Genomic DNA, 17,835 nt, shown 5'->3' on the forward strand with positions numbered 1-17,835 from the left:
TATTTGAATTCAAAATTCAACTATAAAATTTGCTCGAAATATTCTCGGTATTTGTCGGTATTTCTCGATAACCGTGGTAACCACATTTATCAGTCCCTCTCAGTTAAATTGCCTCATTTGGTAACCAAAACCTTGATCTCATTCAGTGGGGAATTTTTTTTACTACTACTTCTGATTTGATTGGTGAAACCAGAATGTGTGTCAGCGCGCAGACCGTTATACGGATCATACTTCTTCGCAGGGAAATCTTCAATGATTGAGTTCGTCGAAAAAATCCTGACCTCTAGAAACAAATCCTGACAAAGAGATTCAGATGATTTGCCTTGGGAATATCTGAATTTGACAGGAAGAGTAGCATAACGGACTAGCCTTTGGTTTCAGTTGCAAGCCACAGCCTCAAACCTGCAACTCCGTCTTCCTCACACGCTTCACCAACCATTTCCTCCTTCAACTTGATTCCTCCACCCCTGTCTCTTCCTCCCTCTCTCTTCTCTTCCTCTCACTATATGTATAGCAGAAAACAATGTGGCCGCTACCCCCGAGTAGAGGCGGCGAAGCCAAGATGTCGTCGCTGCCTAGCTGCATCTTCCTCCTCACCTCCGTCGCCCTCTCCTTCCTGCCGCACCCGGCGATGTCCTCCACCGTCGCCATCATCCGACTCCCTTACGGCGACGATATCATCGCCGAGACCTGCCAGAGATGCGGCGAGAACAACCATAACGTGGACTACGCCCTCTGCGTCGCTTCCCTCTCGGCAGACCCCTCCAGCCGCGACGCCAGCCTCCACGGGCTCGCCCTCATCTCGGCCAAGCTGGTGCAGGCAGGGGTGGAGGGCATGGACTCCGGCATTGCAGCACTCCGGGCCAAGGAGGCAACGCAGTCGACAAGGTGGTCCTGCCTCAACGCCTGCATGGACGTGTTCCGCGACGCCATGGCCGACCTCGACGACGCCATCGCCGCCATCGAGGACGGGAGGTTCACCGAAGCCAAGACGAAGATGACCGCCACCACCGACGCACCTGTGACCTGCAACGACGAGTTCAAGGAGCAGGGATTGCAGCCGCCCATGGAAGGGGAGAGTCGGCGCCTGTTCCAGCACGCCGTCATCTCCCTCGCCATCATCTCATTACTCTGAATAACAAATTATTAAGCAAATGTCACTAGTACATATTGCTCTATTCAGCATACATTGCTCTATTCAAGTATGTAATGTGACTCTTTTATCATCTGTGTTGCAAGCGACAGAGGATTTATGCAGTATGTATACACATATCAAGTTACCTGTTACACAGTCGTGGAAACAAACATGCCAATGTAACTGACATGTTACTTAATCTTCATATCAGGGCAGCTACAGAACTAATTTCGCATCTCAAATATATACAACAAAAAAATGCCAAGATGTCTCAGGCAAACTTTTTTATACACATTCAGCCTTCAAGAATCACGCCGGACCGGTTCACCTCAGACGCTCCAATCACCCTTCGAGATCAACGGTCCACAAATCGTGTTACAAGTCATTCTTTGGTTAATTTCAGGCGTGGTACAACGTTCATCGATTGCAGTTCCTGAAAAAGATGGCCAGACGACACAATGAGATGGGGTTCACCATATACGACAGGACTCAAGCGTGCAGTAACACTGGTTCTAGAAATAATGTTTCAGAATCTAATAAGGTTTCAGAACTACTCCCTCCGTAAAGAAATATAAGAGCGTATAGAGGTATGTATGGGCAACGAAAATTTCTGCAGGTAGATTTACAAATAAGGTTTTTCAGAGGTGCACAAGCAACTTAAAAGGAGATGAGGGTTATCAGAGCAACAAAAATTAGGCAAACGGTCCAGCTTCATGCCCTTAACTAGGAGAGGGTAAGTAAAATCACAAGAAAACACTTAATAATGGTCACGAAAAGAACCATTCTCGCTTCCCTCTTCGCAGTACCTGAAACAAAAGCTTGCAGGCATATGGCATGGTCACTTGGGCCATATTTTCCCCATTTTTGCAGAATGAACAAAATGATATCTTGAGTTTATGGTTGTAGTAGCCCAACAAACCGCATGTTCCGCAGACCTGGAGAACATGAGCAACCACAAATAAGACAGTCGACAATCTTTCAGAGTTCTCAGACGCAATTATTCTTTGCTTTTAATGCCAGATTAGCCAATCAACCATGAGTAAGACTACGGATGCGACAACACCAACAGCAATAGTATGCATACTTATGCTCCTTGCATGCTACCAGTGGTCAAGCCTACTTAATGTATCACAATCTACTTCAAAGATTACCTGCACTTTATATGGGTCACTGCATAGTAGGAGACGCTCAAATATTAGCATGCTGGCACCATGCGCAATTAAACAATCACGCTCCATCTCACCAACACGCAGGCCTATGAATAAAAAAAACATATTTTAAGACGAGGAGCAAAATTCTCAATAGGGAACAGTAAGCTTCATACTCATTTAACCACGGCATATATAAAGGAAGATGTAAAACCTCCATTATGGCTTCGCCCTTCAGTAGGCTGCCTGGTTAGCGTAATTCGTGGTCCACTAGCTCGAGCATGCATCTTATCAAGAACCTGCAGAATTCATATACATGCGTATTTACAGAGCTATACAAGAAGTTACAAATGAGATCTCCCGCAAGCTGAAAGGGCAGTAGTATGACCCATTAGCTTGAATAGACCCACAAACTATAAGATTAGGGAATTGCCAAGCATAGTTCAGGCCTGCTAACACCTTTAAGAAATAATTAATATATCATGCAATGTTCTGACCATGATGCACTAGAATGCTGTTACTAATCTACACTATGAACTATTAAACTAAGGCACTGTGCGCACCCTGGGGAATAGATCCAGGCTCATTTTGCAATATCCATAGCGTCTCCTAAGAAGCAAAATAGAGCGGAACAAAGAAAAGTATGCCTACCATGTGCTTCAGCTTCTGATAGTAGATTGGCCCCATGAAGATATAAGTCTCAAGAGGATGGCCTAAAATGCCTGAAAATGGGGGAAAAGATCAACTCTTAGGAACCCTGGCAGGGCCAGGCCGCAGGTGGTGCACACGAATAGCAATTTTGCATGATCAACTATCATGGTTTCTAGTTCAGTTAAATCTAGTCGACGCAGAATTGGAGTAAAATAAAAATATATAGTTCATCAGAACTTGATATAAGAAACACACCTGAGTACAATAAATCTTTTCCATGATAGTTGAAGCCGTGCTTGACAAGAATATAGCTAGTACACAGTGGAAACAATGTTAAAGAATGATTAAAAAACCATTCAAGAAGAATAATCATGGCAACCAAAACAATGCTATTACCTCATGTCTTCAACTTTATCAGCATTACCACTTGGTTCACCAAATGCACTGCCATAATGAAATCGACCACACAAAACGCCAGCCTTCCCCCCAACAAGTTCAAGCATTTTGCCTATTGTCATACGACTAGTGAACAAACAAAGAGTCAGTCCGGCTTGAGAATATTTCCACACTAACCAGCAAAACAATATAGCTAAACAAGTGTCACAATACCTAGAACAAGGAATAACTATGCAAATTGATTTATTTCTAGGTATCAAAATAATAACTCCACAAGTCAAGATCCCGTCGCATGAGTATCTTCCAACTTTATGTTCTAGAATACACATTTAAATGCATGTAGCTTTGTATCAGAAGACAAAATGCGCATGATGTCTCCAGCTAAACCCACAAACATGACTTCTGAATTGTTTCCACATTAAAAAAGTGTAATCTCAACAAAAGAAGAGTCAAGTTTTCGTATTAGTTACATAAGACATGAACAGAAAACACCCAACTCAATGGTTGCAGTTCTAGAGTCACAAACAAGAGCTAATAGATTTAAAATAAATCAATAAAAAAAGGAACCGTGTATACAATATAACCAAGCCAAATATATAACCTTGGAAATCCATGGGGATTCATAATTAAGTAAGGGCATATTCCTCTCTCAGAGAAGGGGAAGTCTTCCTGCTGAATAATGGTACCACAAACACCTTTCTGTCCATGTCTGCTACTAAATTTGTCACCGACCTGGGTCACAAACAGGAAAGCAAAATTTATATTCATCGTTCCATACATGAAATTGAAGGGATTCAGCGAATAGGGCCTACCTCTGGCCGCCTAGTGTGTCTGATCATACATTTAATGGTCAATTGGTCATTTGTATCTGATGAAAGTATTACACGATCTACTACAGTAGTTTCGCCATCATCACCTCGGTAAACAGCAGGTGAGTCCTTGTAATCCCTGGGTGAATAATGTTTGAAGCGACTGAGAACATATAACATTCTTGAACAGCAAAACTTCGGAGCCAAAAAATAGATGGAGCATGCTAAAAAGAAGCACAAAAAAATAACAATTGTCACCTGTCTGTTAATCTAACGGCAGGACTGTTTGCAGTATCATCGGGAATAATCTTGGGAGTTTTCTTATTCACATAGATGTCATGATTGCGGATTATTTGACCTGGTGCCGCAAATCCATCTTCATCCAATGCCTGTCACAAAACCCTGGCTTTTAGGAACTATAGTGAAAAATGTATATCGAGTAGACAGATTAGAGGATGCGAATAATTTTAGCCAGTTTGGGCCTGGCAAGCCCCTATCAACCAGATCATCCATTACAAATGCATACATAGAATAATAAAAAAGACAGACAAAAACTGTTGGAAACAAAACTCATAAAATACTTAAACTACCTAGTCAAAAGTCAAAATATCAAGAGGTGTAACTAAATAGCAATGCCATTTTGATGACAGTCCATATACAACCCAATTTGAATTAAAAATTATATGGGTGGGGATGAGATACAGAAATAATGTATGTTGAGAAATGAGAACAGCTGATGTAAAACTATGGAAGTCTTTGGAAAGAAGGTCAAGAAATTAATCCATAAATTTATCTGAATTTTGAGGTAACTATTTGGAAAAAATATCTCAACCTTCGACAGGCTGTTTCTATGGGGTTCTGCTTTCTTTCATTTCCGGAAAATTTAGATAGCTCAATATGAATGAATATTAAAAAAACCTCTTTTCCCTCGCATCTCAAGGTGGACTGTAGTATTATTCCTTCAAATTCAGCTAATATGAATGGTCGGTGCTTTTCGTACCTGCATATTCTTTTTCATCAAAACACCATCTTTATCCCTCTCTGGTTTAACATTCTTTTCTGATATATTATTTCCATACTTCTGCATAGTGACCTTGTACCTTTAGGATAAGAACCAAAGATTCACTATAAGAAGCAAAACAGAGTAAAAGGAAGAGCAGCTGTATTTGAAGCATAACATTACTTATTGATTGCTATGCAGCGACCAAAACCATGATCAAGGGATGATTTATTCATTACAATTGCATCTTCAATATCATATCCACTGTAACTCATGACAGCAACAGTTGCATTCTGCCCAGCCCCAAGCTTATCATATCCCACCTGAAAAGAAATGCAGTACAATATGTTATACATACAAAATTTAAAATGAGGATGGGAGAGAACGGAGCAGGTACGAACCAACTCGATTGTTTTCGTTGTAAGCAGGGGACGCTGCGCATACACCAACAAATATAGTAGAGGATCTGCCCGGAACAACTGTAGCACATTCCAAAGAAACATTATTTCACGTTAGTAGGGGAAGCAGCTTATAACAAGGGCCAGAGTATAACAACATTGTAAATTATTTGATGGGAATATAATTAATTTATCCAGGCATGTGAGTTAGATCCTTTTCAATGGTCGAATGTGTACGCAGGTTGCAACCAACCAGGCCACTTCATGCTGCATTCTTGTGAGTGCAATGAAGCAAAAACTAATGCGGCATTAAATTGTAAAAAACAGCTCAAGCTGCTTCTTACCTGATTATATGCAATATTGCCCATTGCTTGCTTACCCATTGCGCACTGCAGATTAGAAAATGTAAGCGTGGGATTGAATGAATCATCACGTATAGCAGTAATTCAAATCCTTGCCTGATAAGTGTTACGTGGAGATTGGTTATGGTGTGGATAAGGAATAAGTCCAGCCACAACTCCTAGTATAGTCAAGGGCTCTATTTCAATGTGTGTGATTCTGCTTCTCTGAACATCATCTTGATTCTCATGCTCATACAATGCAATCTGTTTGAATGATATTAAACACATTATCACAAATTAAACAAACTACAAAAGAATTTAGAAGAATCATGTTATACCAATGCATTATTCTCTTCATTGACATCAAGATATTCAATCAACCCATCACGCAGAAAATCATCAAATGAGAGTATACCATCCTAGAAAGAAAGAAAATCAATTGAGGTCTAGATTACAAATACACAACAAATAAATCAGAAAACATGTGAATTGCTAACCCTCAGTTGTTTCATATGATGCTCTTGGACACTTGATCTCCCCTTATCAGCGATTATAAGTGGGCGACAAACACGGCCACCATCAGAGGCAATGTGAATGCAATGCTAGAAATGGCAAAAACAAGTTAGATCCAAAACATCCTTTACAAGAAAAATAGATGCAGATCACAAACAAAATACTACCAATACAAACTCAGGGAGGAGCCTACCACAAGGTGCGTTATTTATACCATTTTGCAATTTCAGGTACAACCACAGAAAGAGCACTGTACTCATTGACTAAGACACCTAGATTGTGGGACTGAAAAATATAACCACTGTTTGCTATATGTGAGGAACCTAAATTATAAGATGAAGAGAATTATCTTCAACAATATACAGTTAGAAAGGTTGTTACAACGTACAACTTCTGGAGGGAGAAATTAACTACAAAATGATCACACGGGTACTACTGAGTACTGATATTTTCATAATATTTGTGTCGCATGCCACAATCACTGTATAGCCATCAAATTGATTCCAGAAGGGAAAAACAACGCCAACACAAACTCATTTTCTCCACACTTGTTATGTAATGAGAATGTTTTTATCAAGCTGCTAATGATTATATATCTTAAAGATCTTACCTCTTGTTTGACCTGAAGTTCTTGTGTGTTGAAACTAGCTTGCAACAGTAATTTCATTCCTTGGTGCATAAGTCAGCGTAACAAGCTTAAACTAATAAATTATAACTAGTACCATCATAAATAGAGATGAACAACATGAGTTTGAAGCTTCTTTCATAACTCCCAGCTCACATACCACATTAATGTGCGGACATCCCTAAGATGGAATAAGTCCGCTAATATAACTAATGTACCCACATCAGTATGATGAGAAGCTATTACCCCAGGTCTGGAGATGAAGTAGTGACTTACATTAATGAATTAGGTTTGATTTATTTAGTAGTTTTCCCAGGAAGTGGCCCGTATTAAGTAGAGTCAATTTCTGTTTTTGTTATTTGATATTCTCAAAACACACTATTATCCTAGGAATACAAAATTCATGAGCGTAATGCTAGTACTCATGGTAAGCTAGTAGAAATCAAGAGAAAACAAACAATACCTGCTTCTCATTTACAAAAATTCTTACAAACTCCCCAATGTAGCCTGACCGACGCAATGTTCTCATAGCATTAGCAAATATCTGAAAAGCATCATGGATGGCTTAACGAAAACTCTAAAAAGAAATGAGAAAAAGTATATGTAAGGTTTATAAGGAATTGGACCTGAGGTTGCCTATGTTTCCCCAGTATTAATCCATTGAACATGACCAAATATGAACCTGGTGCATGAATTTCTTCTCCTGATAGAATTGATAAATCTTCCACACCTAGACTATAACACTAGTACATAATGAACAAAAGTGGAAGATATAAGATTGCTCACAACTCATAGAACTTTTCATACAATGGATGTCAAGAAAGCAAGTGAAAATGAATGAAGAAAAAATTGCAGTGGGTTGCGCCTCAACAAACCAGATTTATGAGTGGGCCATCCTCTTGATCTGTTGTAACATGAGCCAACAAAGCTAAATTTTTTGTCAATCCACAAAGTTCCCCTTCAGGGGTATCGCATGGGCAAAGCATACCCCACTGTCACAAAAATAGTTACATAAGCAAATGTAAACAGTTTTTAGGTTTCTGATCTTCACGTATATTCCTGTTTTTTTTATGAAGTAGAAACATAGGTAGTAACATCTATCCTCACCTGGCTAGGTTGCAACGCACGAGGTCCACTTGTTTTCCGAGTCTTCTCAAATTGCGGTGATATGCGCGTCATGTAGCCTACAGATGCAATGTAGGATAACCTAGAAAGAGACTGCACAGAAGCAAAAGAGAAACTTAAATCCCAAAATATCTATAGATCAGAGAAGAGGGATCGAAAGGATTGAATAACTAGAACCTGTGATACTCCCTTTCTACTCATCCCAAATCGGCTTATGTCCCAATTTCCTGTGTTAATAGCCCTCTCTAAACCAGAGGTTATGGTAATATTCTTCTCTATTATCTGCAAATAAGGAAGTTATACATCTAAGATACTACGTATGTCTGAGCACCCCAAAGGGATTTTTTACATGGTTAGTGATGTTACAGCACATTTCTCAGTGTTAGAACAGCTAAACACATTCCAATATAATGTGCAGAGCAAGAATAAAAGAGTAATGAATTTTTCCGGTGTATTTTCATATTATGTTGGCATGTCATTTATCAGATAATATGGTACGGAGTAGTGGCATTTCAAGGATGCAAACTTTCAACGTCAAATATAAGGGAGAAGATTACTTTAAGCTTTAAGCAACATAATACTATTATGGAAGGACTGAATTACACCAGCACATAATAAGTATTGATTTGCGGTTTTCGAAAAGGCCAACTAATTGTGGGGTCTAAGTTTTGCTTGCAAGGTCAAATAAAAAAAATGTGTGTCCAAAAAACATCTAATTTAACTACATGCAAAATCGATGGGTAAGCCTCCCACCTTACGAGCAGACAGCTGATCCATTTCATATTTTCACTCAAGATGATAAAAACTCTGTGGATCTGCTTAACAAGCTTTGTAGTTTCAAAAGCATTTTCATGAGTCGAGTTTATGAGCTTTGAAAAAGTACTCCCTCCGTCCGGAAATACTTGTCATTAAAATGAATAAAAGGGGATGTATTTAGATGTATTTTAGTTCCAGATACATCCTTTCCTATCCATTTTGATGACAAGTATTTTCAAACGGAGGGAGTAGCAAGGAAAGATACTTCTTCACTTAGTAAGTTATAATCAAGGCAAACGCTAGCAGCAATATAATTAGATTGCATATAGACTACAATTCAGAGAAATAGTGCAACAAGAATTGAGCGCAACGTCAAACTGTTGCGGTACAGTAGCATCACTGGCTCGCTGCAATAAAATGCAAAAAGGGGGCACAAGTGATCATCCAAAAATATATACCTGCTTAAAACTATCTGTTTGGGCTTTACTATTTTGTGCGCTCATCCTCTTCACAGCATTAGAATTCATTGTTTTGAACAAATCCTTCACAGAGAAATGCCACAAGTAAGAAAATCACATAATGCAACCATCAAATGAAATGATTAGATAAAATAAACACCTCGAATAGCAGTGATAGTAGTTGACCAGACAGTTCCGGCCTCTTATTTCCTACGTAATCCTGCAACCGTGCAAATTTGATTCATTAAATGATTCACATGTGTATAAATTTGCGAAGACAGTTTCGTGTGCTTGAAGAACCCTTCCAGACAGAGATGCCAAAGGCTGGAGATATGGCCCCACGTATCAAACAATGATTTTGGTAGAGGGGAGGTGGGATGATAAATGAACTATCGCCACCAAATACAATATATATACGAGTCAATCATTGTACAGAAGCTTCCCTAGGATTTCATAACATTACCCTGCATTACATTGAAACAATAAATGTACAGTCTTGGTCATGCAGACTATGAATAGGAGGTAACACAAAACAAACTGATTTGGCGGATGATGGGTAGAGACCAAAACAGAGTTAACATGCAGTAAGTTGTCCCAGATCACAATTTATTATGACCATTGGAGTTTTCAAACTGACAGTGTTTCACTATAGAGATTCCAATACCAGCAAGATCACTCTGCACAGTCAGGTTTAGCAAGGATCAGCCAGCCACCATGTGTGTTAAGCTATAATTATATAGTAGTAACTAGTAAGAATCGGTCATGTTTGGTTGTGCGAGCCCCAGCTGAAATTTACAGGGATTTCATTTATTATGAAACATTGCTGAAGGCAGGGAAACTAACTTTTGATAGATGACTTCTTCTAGGACCCATTCACTAAAGTGATACAGGGGGGGGGGGGGGGGCTTGAACTTGCCTTATCATCAAAAGTGTCAGCATTCAAGATTGCATCCATCATGCGCCTTAACATTACGCTAGTGTAAATGCACTTTTCTCTGAAGTTCCCATTATTGACCTACAGGTGAAATTGCCGTGAGTGGACTGGACTGACTGCAAAGCATAGGCATTAGAGTTCCAATTATTTATCTCACCGGCACATGCGCAAGAAAAACATCACGGAGTATTGATTTTGACCGACTTTCCTGTGAGTGCCAAAAAGGGCGAGATGAAGTAACCTAATGCCAATAAGAATACAACTTTGTAGCTCTATTAGCTAGTCTACACCAATTAGTTTAAGAAGCAAAAAGTGGAAACTTATAGTTAACAGTATATGTCCTGAACCATACATAGAAATTAAGAGTATATGAGCTTTAGGTCATACCTTCAGATTTCCTGAATCCGGATACTTCAACTGCAAAGATAAGACGCATTCAGTATGTACTGGCAACTAAAAACAGATAAAACTTTGGTAATGGTAAAAAGTAGTAGTGCCTATAGCGCCCCCCCCCCCCCCCCCCCCAACTGGCCATGAAAAATATAGGACAAGTACAACTTTTTTACGAACTACGTAAAATATTTATTCCGTAGTTGAACTAATGTAATTCTTCAAGAATGGTAGGAAGCCCCTCTAGAAATGAGAACATGGTAGAAATGTACACAGCTCTTATTAGAATGAAATGTAAAATCCATAATACTACCGCAGTGGACACTGAAGAAAATGCATGACCGGGTAGTGAAGGGATCTACTCTTGCAAATCTTAGAATGCACTTCAGGAGCTATTTATTGCTCCGCAAATTGATCGGCATAATTCAAACTATGACGAAAGGTTCAAATCAAGGATGATAGTAAGACGCGCTTATCAGTTTGAAGTTTCACCTTGCCATCCATGTACTGAAGAGCTTGCTCTTGTGTATATATTCTCTCTGAGGCACATTCCTAAGAAAGTAAAAAACTGTTTAGATAGCCTAAAATATAAAGACATAACCTCTTGAAGAAAAGAACAAGGAAAGGGTACATACAAATATAAGATTGTAAATCTCAAGGACAAGAGAAATATTTGAACACTTGACAAAAGATTAAATGATTATGTAGTCCTTGAGAGATCTCATTTAACTCAACAAACACATTACCTGAATAGATAAAAACAGGAGGTCCCCATATCTTGGATCTCGTCCAATCATTTGTAGAATCTCTTGATCACTTTCCATCCCCATGGCTTTCATAACAACCATTATAGGAATCTGCAGAATTCAAAGCTTAGAAACTGAGATTAATCCTTCCATATCAATATAGGAATCAATGGTCTTATGCACATTTGTTAAGAAGCCATCGGGTCTATAGCCAATGAAGAAGAGAAGGCTACTCAGTGTACTAGGTCTTGCTCTATTTAAAAGATGTGATTGCTTAAATTCAGGAAGATTAGCTCAGTACGTCGGAAAGATATATAAACTGGAAAGTAACACTGATATGACCACTGACAGATGGGACGGTGGGCCACATGCCAGTGGCATGCCGATGTTACTTTTCAACTGGCACTATCTTGTTGTGCTCCTAAATTTCTGTCAGTAGTGATTCTACTGTGGTTGGCTTGATCATAAATGATTTGTTTGGCCCAATTCTATCTATGAAGTGAAAGGACTAGAGCAAGTAAGCAAGCCTAGAAGATTTCAGCTCTACTAGTCAAGAGCTATTGATCCCTCATAAAAGCTGCCTATCTAGCTGTCTCCTTCCACAACCTAGCAATCCCTTCCACCATGACTATAATAGAGTGAAACCATGGCAAAACCCAAGGGGCCATACCACTAGGGCACTAGCCAACAAGTTATCGGTACAACATATTTAAAAATAATTAACACAGAAGTGACTCATTAAATACAACCTTTATTTTGTTGTGATCCTATAATAAACAAGGGGTTAAGATGAAAAAAGTCTCATATTTAAATGGAAGGAATAGTTAACACACTAACAAGATACCAAATGCGTACCAGCTTAGTAAATTGATTCAACTGTAGATAAATCTTCTCCTTCTCCATAACAACAATGGTCTTGCTTTTTTTTTGGTGTGTGCTGCTCGCAACAGATGCAGTCACCCTAATCGATAGAAAACAAAAATCACATTGTTATAATAGTCGAAGCAGAATGTGTTTAATATTTCAACCGTAGTGTATTTCATACAGCGAACAAAGTGTGTAGAACCCACATGAACACAAAATGAAATATCATGCGGATAAGCTGATAATCACACAGAAAGAAGCAACTTCAGAAATGGCTGGTTGGTTAGACAAGTTATTTTGCTTCAACATTCAACGAGACAATGAACCAAGTTCAAAGATGGTGATTCGGGAGAAACAAGGTATATCACATACTAAGGCAGTTGCACTAGGTGACAATACCTTTTAAATGGAGACAGCATGAAACCAATGTAACAGCATAAGCCATCGACACACTACCTTTTACTGCCACATAATTCAAGAACATATACACTATAAATTACTATTAGTATCCTCCCCCCTTTACCATTGGTTCTCTCTTTTTATCTTCACAGCAAAAATCATATGAATGTGCAGTATCTATTTATAACAGCTGTCTATCCATCAAAATGTTTTACTTAAAGTAAACTACCCAACCAAGCGCACTACATTATGTCGAGAATAGCCATAGACACAGGTAATTGACAAAAGATGTCTTCACTGACAGTTTTCAAACCCTAGAAATACAAGGAACTGCTGGATGCTGATACAAAATTCTAAATAGTAAACAAAGGACACAGTAAGTTACTCAGCAAAGATTATGACCTTCCTTTAATGTCGGTCTCAATAATAATACGATTCTTTGATAGTTGTTCTTGTATAATAAGGACCTGGACATGGAAACATATAGTGAGGCATTAATAAACACAAAACCAGTTAGAAACTTCTGTGTCAAAATAGGCAGTTGGCACTGTTACTATTGCCATCCAATAGGTAGTAGCGACGTGGAATATTATTCAAGATCAAGAAAGCAAGACAACTTGGAAAATGGCATCGATGTTTTTAGCTACCTTCTCATTTCCTTTCACAATGAAGTAACCACCAGGATCAAGAGGGCACTCACCTATAGACGCAATAGCAAAACCATCAAATAACCAAAAAGATAATATGGTAACTCTGTCCAAGAAAGAATTGCATTTTCCCACAAGAGCAACAAGAGGCTAACCATATCTTGCTAGTTCATCTTCATCCTTTCCATTCAAAACACAGGCACCACTTCTAAGCATAATAGGCATGTACCCAATGATGGCACTTCCCTGGAGAAAATAAGGAGGGGGCTAAGTTTCTTAGGCACCAAGACTGAAAGGAGGTACTTAAGACTAGGCTGGACATTTCAACCAGGCATTAGATGGGTTACCTGCTGTGGATATGATGTTGTCCCTCGAACTTTTGTGGTGTATTCAATAGCAACGGTTACAGGAGCGGAGTAACTGAAGGAGAAAGGAAAATCTTAGGGAAGCACGCATTACAGTTGAACATAGGTAATGGAGAACTTGTACTAATAGCACAAAGACAGGAATTAAAACAATAGTGCCACAAGATGCACAAACTTACGTGCGATCAATAAGGCGGCAAACTTGTGGTGTGAGAGCCTCAGTGCTAAAGTCTGAGCGTATCGAGGGCACACCGACACGTATTCCAGTGTACCTGCATGAAAGCAAACAATAGAGCACATATAAGACAAGACTGGAAACACATAAAGGAAACAGTGGCTGCATATAATATATAACTGGAAAGCAGCTTCATGCCTAAGCCAAATGGATGGGTCTTCGAGCGCCTCGATACGGTCATTTGCCTTCACGATGTTCTCCATTCCTTTGGTGATGAAGTAGTTGAAGGACTCAATGTGCTCCTTCACGAGACCTCTGACCTATGGGTTCAATCAACCGGACATACACAGGTGTCAAAGAAAACAAATCAACATGAACTAGGCATAAATCAAATGACACACATGTCAAACCAAACAAACTGACGTGAATTGAGGCATAGATCAGATTACACACATGTCAAAGCAAAGGAATCGACGCAAATTGAGGCATAAATCAGATGACACACATGTAGAAGCAAACAAATTGACGCGAATTGAGGCATAAATTAAATGACACACGTGTCGAAGCAGACGAACTGATGTGATTTGAGGCATAAATCAAATGAGTAACCCCGTTGAAAGGGAAGACGACAAGGAGAGCACAACAAAAAGGAATCCAAGCCTATTTAGCATTTTCTCAGTTCAATCTCGCGCCACATGCATATTAGTACAGGGCAAAAGAGCTTTGTTTAGGGGAAGAAACAGAGAGGCAAAGGAATTTCTGCAGATCATATGATCCATTTGACTTATTATACTAACACTAGCATTTGACATATCTAATCCTGACTAACTGAGCTATGATTCACTTTTGTATTGTGTTGTTCATGCAAATACACAGGCCGGGTGCGGCATTGTCGTGATTTGGTTTATGCCTCAATCAAACAATCAAGAGCAAATGTTTACCTAAAGACTAGACCAAAGACTCCAAAAACATTGTACCATGGTGGATGCGGTTTATGCAACTCCCAGTCAAATAAATCAAGGGCAAATGTGGCCACAGCCACTGGACACGCGAAATAAAGAACAAGAGTGGCGCACTTGAGTTGGGATCGAAGGAATAGCATACGACACAGATTTGCACTGAAATGAGAACAAGAGTGGCGCACTTGACTGAAGAGAAACCCAACAATGTTTAGCTTTTGCACAGTTGAATGAATTGGATCACCCGCCACATGCAGATCAATACAAATTCAGAACAGGAAGGACTAAACTGAATATTCCAAAAAACATGGTGCCATGACCGATACAGTTGATGCATTTTGCCTGATCAAACAACCAAGAACAAATGCGGCGCGCTTGTAAGGGGATCACAGCAATACATAACATCCGAAACAGCTCTCCCGCTAAACCGGGAACTGGGCGCACTGCCGTTGGTTCAGCAAGAGGGAAATGATTTGACCTGAGACGCATAGCAAGTCCCCTTTCCGTGGACACAATTAAACAGCTACTGGACACGCAAAATCAAGAGGAAATGTGGCGTGTTCGGGTGGGGATCACAGCAGTGGTACACGACACGGATTTTCCACTGGACCGAGAGCAGGGCGCGCTGCCAATTTTGGCGAGGTGGGGAACAGTTTAACCTAAATTGCATGTGTACGGACGGAGTGGGTTAACGTTGAACGTATGCCGCGGGCACGAGCGCCGGGGCGGGTCGCGGGGTACCTGGAGGAAGGCGGGGAGGAGCGCGAACTTGTCGACGGGGCTGGCGACGGGCGCGGCCAGCGACCGGTAGGTCGGCTGCGGCGGCGGCGGCGACGAGGAAACAAATTGCACGGTTAGTTCGAGGCGGGGGGTCGTCGGTCAACCTTTTCAAGTCCGCAACTTTCTTTTCAAAATCCACAACCATTTCTTCTAATCCATTAACATTTTTTCAAAATTGATGAACTGTTTTTAAATCTGTTAACTTTTTTCTCAAAATCCGCAATCTTTTTTCAAAAATCATGAATTTTTTCCAAGATCAATGTGCTCTTTCCAAATCTGTGAACTTTTTTCAAATCCTTGGGAAATTAAATCAATGTCGTGAACTAAAAAAATACAGATCCGTGAACTTTTTCTAAATTCAAGATTTTTTTGAATTCATGAACCTTTTCCTATTTTTGCGGTTTTTTGGACTTTTCTTTTACTATTTTCCCACAAGTCAATGGTTGACCAGTTGCGCCCTGGTGAGCGACCGCATCACCGCTTGATGGGCCGGTCCATATCTGCGAGCGCGTAGGTGCCAGAACCCCGAACCGGCGTAGAAGGCGCCAATTAGGAGGTCTCTCAATCGAGCCGTGTGTTTCATTTTTAAAAGAACATGCCAAGGGCTTCGTTGTCTTAATATATGCATGCGCTGGTTGTTGGACGTAAGCCGAGCGTTGGAATTCAAATAAATTGATTTTTTAGCATATCAACTTTTTTTTGTGGATTGAAATCTCGACCGATCAAAGTATCAATGGCATCAAAAGAAAAGTTGATGTGGTGTGGTGAGATCAATGGCATCAAAATGATGTGGATCAACTTTTTTCTATTTGCGGCGAGCAGCGATGTTGGTGTGGTGTTGACCATCTGGTTGGGCGGTTGACGGATCTCCGGTGGACTGGGGCATGGTATGGCTGACAGCGCCAGATCTGGCCATTGGCCTTCTTCCCTGCTTGTGTGCTTCTCTCTCGCCGAGTCCTGGCTGCGCCAGCAAGGCTAGTTGGTCCCCGGCACGCGAGCAAAGTTGGTGGTGAGGATCCAGTTTGGGGGAAAGCCCTTGCCGGCTTCGGCCCGTCGCGACGACGCCGACGCCCGAGGGTCTCGGTCAAGGTCTGCTCTTCCACTCCCCACATCCCTGAAAACGTTAACTTTGTTGGGTGGCGGCGGCGTCCTTGACACTGTGACCTTCCTGAAGGCGTCACCTTAAGAGCTGAGTGGTGGTGAGCACTGTTTGGGTTCGTTGACAACAGTCGATGGCGTGTCCTTATTCCTTCAATCCTTTGCTTTTCCTTGGACGTGTTCTGGCCATGGGCTGTGTAGCGCGCTCTGCTATGGGGTTTGGTTTGAGATGTATAAATTAAACGGTGTCTAACCAAAATCTCTGTAGATGAATATACGTCGAAATAATCTTGCCCCGACGTAAGATTTTTAACTAGAAAACTCTATCTCGTTCTCCGTCTGGCGGTGGCCATAGATGTAGGGTAATGACGGCGGCGTCTCACAGAGATCCTCTTCTCATATCACACCCCAATTGTTCCTCCTCCATTCGCTCGTCTCTCTCACCATCTGCTCTACAATAGCACGATGGCGGTGGGTACAGGCACAATGCAACAACCCGTGGGCGCACTGGCTCTAGGGGCTTGAGAGCTGGGTCGGCATCCCGACGGTGAACAGGGATGGTGGCGTGCGGAAGTGGGCAGGATGGTCATGTTTGTTGTCTTGATCCTATGTAGAAGCAATGTCGGTCCATGGGGAATAAGATACAAGGAGAGTGACCACTGAGTCAATGTTGCTGACTGTATGCAAGGCAAAATGCACCTTGAGGTGCTCTCGTTGTATTGAGCTCAATATATAGTGGCCGTACATGTACAGGGCGCACACAGCGCAAGAGAGAGAGAGAAGGTGAGAGGCGACGTGCGGGAGGTGGAGGACGTGCATGACGAGCATGGCCATGCAGCCCCATGCAGCCTAGACTAGCAACTGCTAACACCCCGCCGCAGCTGATGCATCAGGTGGCCTGATGCATAAGCTGGACCGGAAGTCTTGGAACGCCGGCGTCGGGAGCCCCTTGGTCAGTACATCCGCGAACTGATGTTTGGTTGGCACATGCAGGACCCGGAGATGACCGAGGGCGACCTTCTCTCGGACAAAATGGATGTCGAGCTCGATATGCTTCGTACGTTGATGGTGAACGGGGTTGGCAGCCATGTAGACGGACGAAATGTTGTCACAGAAGACGACT

At 41.1% G+C, this 17,835-nt stretch overlaps 3 protein-coding genes and 3 long non-coding RNA genes across 6 annotated transcripts; 1 reads left to right on the forward strand and 5 right to left on the reverse strand.

Annotated features, from left to right (window-relative positions):
- Positions 1-523: 523 nt before the first annotated feature.
- Positions 524-1,147, forward strand: LOC125513032 (putative invertase inhibitor). Its single transcript, XM_048678073.2, has one exon. It carries the CDS (start codon positions 524-526, stop codon positions 1,133-1,135), a length of 612 nt encoding a protein of 203 aa, XP_048534030.2. The 3' UTR covers positions 1,136-1,147.
- A 1,137-nt stretch (positions 1,148-2,284) lies between these two features.
- Positions 2,285-5,226, reverse strand: LOC147963067 (DNA-directed RNA polymerase III subunit 2-like). Its single transcript, XM_087529459.1, has 8 exons — positions 5,140-5,226; positions 4,398-4,528; positions 4,215-4,278; positions 3,932-4,062; positions 3,331-3,456; positions 3,190-3,245; positions 2,935-3,005; positions 2,285-2,390 (listed from the first exon to the last, which is right to left on the reverse strand). The coding sequence occupies exons 1-8, from the start codon at positions 5,224-5,226 to the stop codon at positions 2,355-2,357; spliced, it is 702 nt and encodes a 233-aa protein (XP_087385585.1). The 3' UTR covers positions 2,285-2,354.
- Positions 5,227-5,325: 99 nt separating this feature from the next.
- LOC147963068 (uncharacterized) lies at positions 5,326-5,973 on the reverse strand. The gene is made up of 3 exons (XR_015607635.1): positions 5,882-5,973; positions 5,541-5,618; positions 5,326-5,462 (listed from the first exon to the last, which is right to left on the reverse strand). It is a non-coding gene; the product is annotated as an uncharacterized LOC147963068 (long non-coding RNA).
- A 28-nt stretch (positions 5,974-6,001) lies between these two features.
- LOC147963069 (uncharacterized) lies at positions 6,002-6,476 on the reverse strand. Its single transcript, XR_015607633.1, has 3 exons — positions 6,376-6,476; positions 6,217-6,297; positions 6,002-6,142 (listed from the first exon to the last, which is right to left on the reverse strand). It is a non-coding gene; the product is annotated as an uncharacterized LOC147963069 (long non-coding RNA).
- Positions 6,477-7,479: 1,003 nt separating this feature from the next.
- On the reverse strand, positions 7,480-8,005 carry LOC147963070 (uncharacterized). Its single transcript, XR_015607634.1, has 3 exons — positions 7,892-8,005; positions 7,643-7,759; positions 7,480-7,560 (listed from the first exon to the last, which is right to left on the reverse strand). It is a non-coding gene; the product is annotated as an uncharacterized LOC147963070 (long non-coding RNA).
- A 79-nt stretch (positions 8,006-8,084) lies between these two features.
- LOC125516329 (DNA-directed RNA polymerase III subunit 2-like) lies at positions 8,085-14,765 on the reverse strand. The gene is made up of 16 exons (XM_087529460.1): positions 14,748-14,765; positions 14,056-14,195; positions 13,880-13,972; positions 13,683-13,755; positions 13,491-13,581; positions 13,336-13,388; positions 13,091-13,155; positions 12,281-12,386; positions 11,426-11,536; positions 11,172-11,231; positions 10,677-10,706; positions 10,447-10,497; positions 10,272-10,370; positions 9,356-9,439; positions 8,319-8,423; positions 8,085-8,234 (listed from the first exon to the last, which is right to left on the reverse strand). The coding sequence occupies exons 1-16, from the start codon at positions 14,763-14,765 to the stop codon at positions 8,085-8,087; spliced, it is 1,329 nt and encodes a 442-aa protein (XP_087385586.1).
- Between the last annotated feature and the right edge of the window lie 3,070 nt (positions 14,766-17,835).

The sequence above is a fragment of the Triticum urartu genome, chromosome 6A (assembly GCF_056163025.1).
Source record: "Triticum urartu cultivar PI428250 chromosome 6A, HENAU_Tu73, whole genome shotgun sequence".
NCBI classification, from domain to species: Eukaryota; Viridiplantae; Streptophyta; class Magnoliopsida; order Poales; family Poaceae; genus Triticum; species Triticum urartu.